The sequence below is a fragment of the Camelus bactrianus genome, chromosome 10 (genome assembly GCF_048773025.1).
Source record: "Camelus bactrianus isolate YW-2024 breed Bactrian camel chromosome 10, ASM4877302v1, whole genome shotgun sequence".
Classification (NCBI taxonomy): domain Eukaryota; kingdom Metazoa; phylum Chordata; class Mammalia; order Artiodactyla; family Camelidae; genus Camelus; species Camelus bactrianus.
Window position 1 is genome coordinate 47948379 of NC_133548.1, and position 11597 is coordinate 47959975.

The window sequence follows — 11597 nt, forward strand, 5'->3', positions numbered from 1 at the left end:
TATAGGCTGGCAGGTGGACTGGGATGGGGTGGTGCAGGGAGCACAGACATACCCATAATTAGCCATCGATTCACTGCACAAATACATTTAAATTCCTCGTAGTAGATGACAGCATACTGTTCTGGTCCAGCAGTTTTATGCATGGGGAACAGACTCACTCAAGTCAGTACAATCAAAAGGCTGGTTTGAATGATCCTTGTTTGGGTCTGAGACTAGGTAGCTGAGCTGGTTTCAGAGAGCCTCTCCCTCTGCTGTGTGAGCATATCCCTCCCTCTTTTCCCTCCCCACACTGTGATCCTTCATGGCCTTTCTCCCTCAGCTCTCGGCCCCAGCTGCTCTGGGATGCACAGTTCACCTTCCTGAGTTGGGTGCTTGGTCTGGGATGGTGGTGAGGGCACCTCTGGATCAACAGGCAGTTCATGCCCAGACTCTGTCCCCAGGCCCACCTGAGGTGGCCCCCAGGGTAAGGGAGGGGCTGGCTCAGCCCCTAGGTGGACCCAGGCATGCCCTCCAGGGGTCCTTGTGTAGGAATACAAGCTGATTATTGGTCCAGTTCATCTCTTCTCACTAGAGAACTGGCCGGTTGATAAAATGATTACCTTTAGGTCAGGTATCCACACTTGGTCCAATCAGCTGTGGTCAGAGTGGGGGCAGGGTCATAGGGAAGAAAATGTGGCTGCCCAGGTGGTGAGGGTTGTCGGGGGACAGTTTCCCTCAGAAGGGGCAGGAGCTATGCTCAGCCCTGGCTTGTCTGGTCCACTCCACTGCCATCTACCCTACTCATCTACTCCTGTTTGTGGGCCACTGATCCAGGGCGTGTGCTCCAGCTAGACAGCGTAGGGTGTGAGGGATGCTGAGCTGGTCTGCGGGGTCAGCTACTTGGCAGTGGTCGGGTATGGGATAGGACCAGAGAAATCTAGGTCATCAACTAATTGGTCCCTCCTTTGTGGGGGAATTGAGTCGCTGGATCAGCAAATTTAACCGCCAGAGGCTCTGGCTGCCCAGCCGCCTGCCCTGTGGGAGGCTGCAGCCCCACGGTCCGAGGCCAGCCTGCAGAGCCAGCTGCAGTTTATTCTTCGTGCTCTCTCAGGGGGCTCTCCAAGGTACCCCCTGTGCCAGGTGGGTGTGAATCACGCCCAGTCCCCTGCTCTCAGGCCTGGGGTTTCTCTCCACGCTGCCTGTTAACTTGGGTGTTAATGTTAACCTGAAGTCTTAGAGTTTATAAGCTCTTGGTTTGTCAGGCTGCTCCCTGCACCAACTGCAGTTTGTGAGGGGAGGGGAGGAGTGTCTGTCCAAGCCTGACCTTGTCTGTCTCTGGTTCTGCCCATGGCCTTCCTCTGTCCCCACCAGGCGCGTCACAAGCTGCCAATCGGGAGAACATCCAGAAGGCTATCAGCCGTCTAGACGAGGACCTGACCACCCTGGGCCAGATGAGCAAGCTCTCTGAGAGCCTCGGTTTCCCCCACCAGGTCTGCACCTTCTGCCTGAGGTTCCCTGACCCAGTCTGAGGGAGAGATAATAGCCTGTCATTTGCCTGAGGGAGAGGACATCCCTGTCAGTTATCTGAGGGGAAAATACAGCCTTACCCCATCTGAAGGAAGTAATGTGTTCCAGGTCTGGGGGTGGAGACACAGCTCCATCCCCGGCTGAGAGAGGAGAGTGGGCAGTTGCAGCTGTGGGAGGGAGGATCCAGGTTACCTCTTGGGACAAGGAGGGAAACAGAGTCCTATTTCCCATCTGAGGGAAGAGGCAGATCCCCAGTCCCATCCCCAGGGCAGGACAGGCTCTAAGGAGATATTAGGCCTGAGACCTGGGACCTCCACCCTGCAGAGCCTGGACGATGCACTGCGGGACCTCTCGGCTGCCATGCACCGGGACTTATCAGAGAAGCAGGCGCTGTGCTATGCGCTTTCCTTTCCCCCTACCAAGCTGGAGCTGTGCACCACGCGACCCGAGGGCACCGACTCCTTCATCTTTGAGTTCCCCCACCCTGATGCCCGCCTTGGCTTTGAGCAGGCCTTTGATGAGGCCAAGAGGAAACTGGGTAAGCCAGGACCCATGCCACTGTCCTCCCACCAGAACCTTCAGGCAGTGGGCAGTGAGCAGCACCTTGTAGCTGACTGACATCAAGAGCCAGAAATCCTGGGACTGCCATGTCCTGTGCTCCAGTCCCTGCCAGTGGAAGGGTGGACTGAAACTTCTGCAGGGAAATATAGGACTTTCCCAGGGCCTCCTTGGCAGGGATTCCATGGATAGGATCAACTTAGGGCAGGGGCCCAATCATGGGAGTAGATGACTAGGATCCACCCCCTCCTTACCCACACACACACTCAGCAGGCCTGGATCAGGGAAAGCTGTGGATCAGGGTCCATCCACAGTTTAGAAGAGCCTTAGTGACCTCTAGGTCTACCTCTCACACTGTACAGATGGGAAAACTGGGGCCAAGGACAAGCAGGGAATAACCCCTGCCACCTCATTCTCCCTGGAGAGAACTTGAGGGGCAGGGGAGAAAGGGAAATGAGCAGGGTAAAGACCAGGGTGAGGTGGATGCTAAGCAGTGTCTGTCTGTCCATCTATCTCCACTACAGCTTCCAGCAAAAGTTGTCTAGACCCTGAGTTCCTAAAGGCCATCCCCATCATGAAAACCCGCAGCGGTATGCAGGTGTGTGTATGCACCTAGGTACCAGGGTGCATTATTCTAAGCCAGCACATGTTCATGTGTTTTTGTTTTATATACAACATTGTGTACATGTCTTGAACATTGCAATGTCTCCCTGTGTCTTTGAGTGTACAGCTGTCTGCACAAACACATGGACACTATATATGTCCACATATATGTTACATGCACATGGGTATGTTCCTGCTCGTATGTATCTGTGCATGTGAACAAAACTATACCACTGATGTGAAAATGTCTTACGTGCTTGTATGAGTCTGCATATATATGGGCAAAGGTTACCATTTTTTCACATTTGTTACACATATATATGTGTGTGCTCATATTTGGGGTGTATATGTATGTGAATATATGCGTGTACACATATATATGAATGGATGATCCCTGTAGCACAGGCATGTGTGTATTTGATGTGTAGTGTCACGTGTGCCGTGTGTGCGTGCACACGTGTATGCAGAGGGTCTACTGGGAATCCATTCACGCCCATGAGGACCTGGAGAGCCGTGTGGAGGTGGCAGCGATTCCCATTCACCTTCCCCTCCCGCTTGGTGCGTTCCGCAGTTCTCGTGCGCAGCCCCGACCCTGAGCAGCTGCCCCGAGCCCACGCCTGAGGTGTGGGTGTGCAACAGCGACGGCTACGTGGGCCAGGTGTGCCTGCTGAGCCTGCGCGCCGAGCCCGACGTGGAGGCCTGCATCGCTGTTTGCTCCGCCCGCATCCTCTGCATCGGGGCGGTGCCCGGCCTGCAGCGCCGCTGCCACAGGTGAGGCCGCGGCGGCGGGCGTGGAGCGGGACTAAGTCCCTGCCCCCAACGCACGCTGAGCCCGCCCCTACGAGGTGTGGGCGTGTCCTGCGAGTGTGGACGGGGCCTGGCGGGCTTGCGGGCGAGTGGGGCCGAGCCTGCCTCCTAGCGGCTCTTACCTGATCTTTGTCTCCCAGCCAAAGGCCTGCGTCGCTGAGGAACCCCCCAGAGACGGCAACTGAGCCCGCTGGGCCGGAACTGGACGTCGAGGCCGTGGACGAGGAAGCAGCGACTCTGGCCGAGCGGGGACCCCAGCCCTGCCTGCACATCTCCATTGCGGGCTCAGGCCTGGAGATGGCGCCAGGCCCCGCCGAGGGTGACCCACGCCCAGAGTTGATGCCCTTTGACAGCGACTCAGATGATGAGTCTTCGCCCAGCCCCTCAGGGACCCTGCAGAGCCAAGCCAGCCGGTCCACCATCTCCTCTAGTTTTGGCAGTGAGTGCCCAGCTTGGGGCTGTCAGGCAGGGCAGACTGCCCAGAGGAGAGGGCAGCCTAGGCCGTGCTGATGGGTGAGGAGAGACCAAGCTAGGCAAAGACATGAAATCACGTCTCAGGATGTTAGCACAGAGAGCAGTAGGGGCTAGCAAGCTATGCAGGGGCTACGACACCACAGATCCAGAGGGCAGTGGGATAGTCAGACTGGATCCTAAGAACCCTGGAATGTCCAGTTGAGGAAGATGGAGTAGAGAGGGTGGAATTGTTGGTCCTCTGTCTGTGGTGGTGGATTGGAGGGGCCAGGCTAGGACCAGGAGCCTGTAGTCAGCAGGGTAGCAAGGGCTGAGCAGATGCGGAGACCTGGGGCGTCAGAACAGCAGTGGGAGGCCCTGGGCAGGACCTGGCCCAGAGGGATGCATTGAGGGGAGTTTGAGGCCTAGAAAGACATCAAGTCTTGGGCCTGGCAGAGGGGAATGGAAATAAAGACTTTTGTCTCCCTCAGATGAGGAGACACCGAGCTCCAAGGAAGCCACAGCAGAGACGACCAGTTCAGAAGAGGAGCAGGAACCTGGCTTCCTGCCACTGTCTGGCTCCTTTGGGCCTGGCGGTCCCAGCGGTACCAGCCCAATGGATGGGAGAGCCCTTCGCCGCTCCAGCCGTGGCTCCTTCACCCGTGGCAGCCTGGAGGACCTGCTGAGTGTTGACCCTGAGGCTTACCAGAGTTCTGTGTGGCTGGGCACTGAGGATGGCTGGTAGGGACAGGCGAGGGGCTGGGGTCACAGTGCCAGAACCCTGAGCCCCTTTCTTTAGGAAACATGTGATGTCCTGAAGCAGAAGCAGGAGGGCTTTGGGTCAGACTTCAGGGTTGCTGCCAGTGGGTCTGAACCCACAGGGAGGCTGTGGGATCTCGGTACCTTCATGGAGGAGATAGTGGTGGAGGGATGACTCCAGGGGTTGGTGTGCCCATGCACTTGTCACAGGTCCCTACCCCTGATCCACAGTGTCCACGTATACCAGTCCTCCGACAGCATCCGTGATCGCAGGAACAGCATGAAGCTCCAGCACGCAGCCTCTGTGACCTGCATCCTGTAAGGTCCCTGGGTGTTCCTTCTGGTCCAAACCCTTCTCAGCTACACGTGCAAACCTCCTTCTGTTCACCCGGGTCCCCTGCTCTACTGGCCCCTCCTTTCAGTGGAAGCTGGAGAGGCCTGGCCCTAGGCTAGCTGTGCTTCTCACACACTGTGTGACCTTGTGCAAGTCACTGCTCCTTCTTAGACTCAGGTGCCCCTCACCTGGAGAGCAGGGAAGGGGTGGTCTCTTGGGAACCATAGCTGTTCTATCTGTGATTCCCTTTGGCCTCTTGAAACCTCTGACTCTTTTTCCTTGCTAGGTATTTGAATAATCAGGTGTTTGTGTCTCTAGCCAATGGAGAGCTCGTGGTCTACCAAAGAGAAGCAGGTGAGTGCCCCTGGAGCCCATTGCTGGGATTGGCGCTCCCTCCTAAGCAAGGCTGGTGCCTTGGAACCACAAGTCTGGAGATGTGACTTTAACTCCCTGGGAGGTAACTCCCAGGTCCTCTCCAGGCCTTGGTGTCCTCATTGATAAGTGGGGTTATCAGCACCTCATTTCAGGGGCGGGTGCAGCTCAAATGCAATACTGGGTTGAATTTGCGATTTTCTTTACCTCACTCCAGGCCATTTCTGGGACCCCCAGAACTTCAAATCGGTGACCCTGGGTGCTCAGAGGAGCCCCATCACCAAGATGGTGTCTGTAGGTGGGCAGCTGTGGTGTGGCTGCCAGAATCGGGTCCTTGTCCTGAGCCCTGACACGCTGCAGCTGGAGGTAGTAGGGATAGGGGTGGGGTTAGGGGATTGGTGACTGGGGTGAGCCAGGCTCAGGAGAGAGAGGAGAAAGAACATGGGGCCCTAAAAAAACGTCCAGCTGAGAGGTCAGGGCCTTCCCCTGACCACTGTGTGAATCTGAGCCAGCCCCTGTCCTTCTCTGATCCTTCTTTCCTCCCCAGTTGATAAGGGTTATGATAAGTGCCCTGTGTACATTATAATTCTTTATTCATCCTTCCCCCAGAGACTATCTCTCAAGCATTGGGGTCTTTTGGGGGCAGACGAAGGTCCTTCCTGATGTCAGCATCCCTTAGCATTACTTTGGCCTTCATTAGTCTTGAGTTCATTTAGATACACAGCAGGGGTTGTCAGCCTGGTGGTATCTGTAGGTAACTGGTTCCCTTGATTTCGCTCTCACTGATCCCATCCTTGGCTGAGCCGGGAATGCAGAGCTCGGGTGCAGGCCCAGCTCTGTGACCGACTTTTTGACACCCTTTGATAGGTTCCTTTCCCTGTGAGGCTTCAGCTTCCCCATCTATCCAGGCTGAGGCCAACAATTGCCCTTAAAACCCTTCAAGCTTTGAACTTTTCTGATCATTAAATCATTCAACTTCCATGAGGGAAAGGGCACTTCCATTTTAATTTCTGAGATCTAAGTGGAGAGGTTCTAGTGAAACCAAGGTTTGAAAGGTTAAATCCAGACCAGGGAGCAAGGCTGCCTTTGCTGTCAGTCCGGGAACTTTCTGGAGAGGCTTGGTGTGAGTTCTAAGGAGGGAGGGGTGGGCAATGGTGAGGCACAAGGCAGGGAGGGCCAGGGAAGGCAGGCCTGTCAGTCACCCATCTGCTCTCTACCCCTGCCCCCCAGCACACATTCTCCGTGGGGCAGGATTCCAGCCGCAGCGTGGCCTGCATGGTGGACTCCAGTCTTGGCGTGTGGGTGACACTGAAAGGTAGTGCCCATGTGTGTCTCTACCATCCAGACACCTTTGAGCAACTGGCAGAGGTAGATGTCACCCCTCCCGTGCACAGGATGCTGGCAGGTACTGACTTCAGTCTGTTATTGCCCCTTCCCTTGGAGCCTTTCTGTCCCTGTCACTGAGGAGGCTGAGCCAGGGCCAGGACTCAGCCCCAGCTCTGCTCTGTCTCCACCCCAGGCTCGGATGCCATCATCCGGCAGCACAAGGCTGCCTGCCTGAGGATCACAGCGCTGCTGGTGTGTGAAGAGCTGCTGTGGGTAGGCACCAGCGCCGGTGTCGTGCTCACCATGCCCACCTCGCCGAGTACTGTCAGCTGCCCACGGGCACCCCTCAGCCCTGCGGGCCTGGGTCAGGGACACACTGGCCACGTCCGCTTCTTGGCTGCAGTTCAGCTGCCAGATGGCTTCAACCTGCTCTGCCCAACCCCACCACCTCCCCCAGACACAGGTGGGTCTGTGCATCCTACCCCAAGTCAGGGACCCTGGGCTTTGGGTTTAGGATTCCCCACTGTCCTGCCAGGAGAGGGTTAAGAGGGAGGAAAAGTATAATACAGACCTGGAAATGGCATATATTAGAGGAAGTAGGCTATGGAAACCCTAAAATAAAATCTAGTATACAGTTGGGGGTGTGTGTGTGTATAAAAGTCTGTCCAGAGAATGTCATAAGAGCCGAAGAGTGAATTATAAGAAATTAGAATATGACACAAGAAGGGATATATACAACAGGAAATAAAACAGGACTAGAAATGATGTTTAGGGCAGGAAGTAGAACCAGGGAGTGATGTGCAGGCAATAGAAATAGCACTAGAGAGCAGAATAGAGAGTGGCAGACAGGACAGGAAATGGACTGTGAGAATTAGAAAGTGAAACATATTAGGAAATAATGCATATCAAGGAGGTCCCAGTTAGCAAAGTCTTGCTTTGGCGGGGCGGGAAACCATATTCCCAAGAGGAGGGGACTGTGGGAATCAGGGAGCAGGGAAGCCTTGGCCAGATGTTGTCGGAGTCCAGAGAAGACAAGTTGCCTAATTGGGAAAGGGCTGTTGGAAGCAGGAAGTGAGTGGGAAGAGGACAGTATACGTGCAGTAATCAAGAGATAGAAAGTGGTATGGCCCTGGGATGTCATGTCACTCATGTCTAGAAAGTACAGAAGGGATGTGAGAAGTTGTCTGACTGCCAGAAAGTGGGCATTTCTTTCCAAATAGGAAGTTCTTGGCTCACAGGAAGTGGGATCCCCCTTGGGAAGTACGTGTGTCTTTCTTGCTGTCTTCTGGGCCATGACGAGATAGTGCAGCCACTAGTCACCCCAGGCTAACCAGTCCTCCCCTTGGCTCCCCCAGGCCTCGAGAAGCTGCCCTCTCTGGAGCATCGGGACTCCCCTCGGCACCGAGGCCCTGCCTTGGCCAGGCCTAAAATGCTGGTTATCAGTGGAGGCGACGGCTATGAGGACTTCCGACTCAGCAGTGGGGGCAGTGGCAGCAGTGAGACCGTGGGCCGAGACGACAGCACAAACCACCTCCTCCTGTGGAGGGTGTGACCCTGTCCACGGTGGCCCAGGCCTTGCCTCCCCACCTGCCCTCAGCCTCCTTGCCTGTTCCAAGCCCACATGCAGACTCTGAACAGGAGTGTCCGACCTCGGGTACACCTGTGCCTGCGTGGGCCACCTCCCATCCTCATGGAAGCATTCCTGATGGAGCACCTTTCCCAGCCCTCTGGCTGCTCCGGTGCTCCCAGTCATGATGGGGTGGGGAGGGGGACACATGGGCTGCCCAGGACCTCTGTCCCTGGAGCTTCTACCAAAGACACGACCAGGCCTGGACCCCATGGGGCTGGGGAGGGCCATGTGCAATATTTGGAGGGTTTTCTGGGGGCAGAGGGAGGGCTAGGGAATGGAACCCTTTCCCATGTACAGTATTTATGTTTCTTTTTAGATGTGTACCTTCCCAAGCACTTATTTATGCAATGACCTGGGGCAGGGAGTGATTTGAGGAAATGACAGAAGGAAAAAAAAAAAAGAGCAAACCCTATTCCTGTCCTGGGAGCCATCCTAGGCCCCTAACCAAGCCTTCCTGGAGGGACCAGTCCCCCTCTCATTACACACGCGCACACACACACTGCATGTTTGGGGCACTGAAACACTGCCTCTTAACATATATTTTCCAAGGCCTCGTCCTGACTGGGCTGCCCTCCAGTATCCAGAGGAAAGGACCAAGTCCCCTCAGTCATCCAGAACAAGATGATGACTCCGGGGGAGGTGGGGAGGGGGAGTGACTCCCATCTGGAGGGCCTTCCCAGGCCGTAACGTTTCTTTGCTTGTTGGCAGTGCCTTTAGTGGTTCCTGAATTTGGGAACACTGATGAGGCCTGGGCCAGGGCTTTCTCCTGGCTTGAGCAGGGAAAGGGCCCTTGCTCTCCTCATTGTTGCTCCTCAGCCCCTGCATCTCATGCACTGGCACATATGGTCACCTTGGGAGGTAGACCTAGGAGCCCCCTCACTCTGACCACTGTATCCCTCTCCATACCCACCTCCTGCCAGGGGCAGCCCTTCCAGGAAGGATGTCCAAAGCAGAGGGTCTAGACGTAGCCTCTTAGGCTGGGAAGGCTACCACAGGGGGCAGCGTCTCCCCTGCCCCCCAAACTGCAGGAGCCAGTCTGACCCCAGCCCCCCGCTTCTCCAGCTGCAGCTCCAAAGGTCTGGTGTCAGATGGGGTTTGGTTCTGTTTGGTTCTGTTTTTGTTTGGGGTGGGTAGGTCATTGTGGTCTTAGATTATGTTTCTCTTGCTACCAGTCATGTATTAACTTTCCTTGGATGATGAAGTTTAAAGAGTCAATAAATAGAAACACCAAACAACTGGTCCCCATCGGCAGCCGTGGAGGCCTTCTGCCAGCACCCTCTGGGTTCCCCAGCTGCATGGACCTCCTGACCCCAACTCTCTGGGGCCAGGGGAGGGCTGGGACCCAGAAGAGTGCTAAGTTGGCGAGGCGTCCACTGACTTGCTGTGTTATCCCAGGCAGGTCACCCCGCCTGCCTGGGCTGGTTTCCTTATCAGAAAAACCAGGAGTTATGCTAGTCCAATGCCTTATAACCAGGGCTGTGTGTTAGAATCCCTTACAGCTTACATGCGTAAATACCAAGTGTAATATGTAAATTGTACATGTAAACACACATTCCCAGGCTCCCCCCAGCTCCTGTGTCAGTGGGTCTGGGATAAACCTTGGGAATCTGCAGCTGACACATGCCGTAAGGAAAAAAACGAGGTGACAATGAGCCTGTGTACAGCTCCTCCAGAAAGCAGTGCTCTCCAGCAAAGCCTCATATGAAGCTCGGAATCTGACGGGCCAAGGTGAGCACGGGTAGAATCCAAGTCTGTCTGATTTCTGGTCAGTAAATCAGACACAAGAAGACAAAGGCCAACAAGGGCTGTTCTTCACAGGGGCAGAGGGCCTTTCCCACCAGGGGGCACCCATGGGATGCAAAAGGATGACTTCTAGAAAAGGGCCACTCGTGCCTTAGCTCTGCTGAACACGTTTGAACATTTTCCAACCTTAACAATTTAGACTTTACAAAAACCAGTTGCTAAAGGGGAGTGCTTTGTAGACTGGTGTGTATCTCAGGAGGCTGCCAGGCCCTTGATGCCACAGGATGTGCATGAAGCATCTCCCTCCACTCCTGGGATGCTCTGGGGAGGAGAGGACTACAGAAAACAGATACATCACAGAGTGGAAGGCAGTGTTTGTGTGAAATTTATGATAAAACAGAATAGAAGGAGCACAGGCTCTGAAACTGAACAAAACGTTGACTTGCCACTCTCTAGCTATGCGGCTTCGGATGAATTGCATCCTCTCTGAGCCTCCGTCTCCTCATCTGTAAATTGAGGCTGATAACCCTTTCCCCCAAGGGACTGTTGCTTAGTGTACAGGTTTTTGGATTGTAAGGAAGAGATTGTTTCTGCCCAGAAATAAAAGGTGGGGCTAATTAGTGGAGATGTGACCTGGAAGCCAATAGCTGTCAGCACAGTGGCCCAGATAGTGCTGCCCCATCGCAGGACCCCTGGCTGCTCCACCTTGGAGCTCTGGTTCCTGCCTCGCTGCCAGCCAGCTGCCATTCTCTCTGCTTCACAGCTTCTGCTGCCTCAGGCCATCTTCCCTCTCTGGGTCCAGGGGCTCCAGACAGACTTCCAGCACTGGTTACCAAAGGCCGGATCCTCAGCATTTTCCCAGCTCAAGTGCCGCGGTAGGAATGGGCCCAGTCCAGCCCACTGTTCCTTAGGAGGCCATGTGGGCAGCCTGTGGAGAGGTGCGCAGCCTTAGCTGGTCAGCTGTGGGCTGAGAGGACCTGGGATGCATGGTTGCCAGTCCACCAACCCAGGGGAGGCTCCTGGAAGGATTAGTTCCTCTAAAGCAGTGGTTCTCAATCTTGGCTGCATATTCTAATTACCTGAGAGGCCCAGGCCATATCCCAGACCAATTAAATCAGAATTCTGCGGGTGGGACCCCAGGATCAGTATTTTTTAAGGAAACTTTTAATTGAAGTATAACACTTGTATAGAAAAGTACTCAAGTCATTAGTGGGCAGCTAGATGGGTTTTCATAAAATAAACACACACCCAGATCAAGAAACAGAACATTCTATCACCTGAAAACTCCCCACATGCCCCTCCCAGTTACCCCTTCTAGTGTAACCACTACTCTGGCTTGTTTTTATTTTTTTTTTACTTTTGGGGGGAGTAATTTGTTTAATTTATTTACTTACTTATTTAATGGAGGTACAGCGGATTGAACCCAGGACCTTGTGCATGCTAAGCACATACACACACTACCACTGAGCTATGCCCCCCCCCCACTACCCTGGCTTCTGACAGCATGGT

At 54.7% G+C, this 11597-nt stretch overlaps 1 protein-coding gene across 1 annotated transcript in view; it reads left to right on the plus strand.

The window, feature by feature from the left end:
* The window catches only part of ARHGEF17 (Rho guanine nucleotide exchange factor 17), a 55297-nt gene extending 45717 nt beyond the window's left edge, over positions 1-9580 (plus strand). The window contains exons 10-21 of the mRNA XM_074372591.1: positions 1351-1469; positions 1831-2044; positions 2589-2662; positions 3239-3438; positions 3615-3913; positions 4416-4665; positions 4915-5001; positions 5304-5371; positions 5607-5755; positions 6620-6794; positions 6909-7178; positions 8071-9580. Of these exons, the coding sequence (XP_074228692.1) occupies positions 1351-1469; positions 1831-2044; positions 2589-2662; positions 3239-3438; positions 3615-3913; positions 4416-4665; positions 4915-5001; positions 5304-5371; positions 5607-5755; positions 6620-6794; positions 6909-7178; positions 8071-8267 (2102 nt within the window). The 3' untranslated portion in view covers positions 8268-9580. The remainder of the gene's footprint in view (positions 1-1350; positions 1470-1830; positions 2045-2588; positions 2663-3238; positions 3439-3614; positions 3914-4415; positions 4666-4914; positions 5002-5303; positions 5372-5606; positions 5756-6619; positions 6795-6908; positions 7179-8070) is intronic.
* Positions 9581-11597: the final 2017 nt, after the last annotated feature.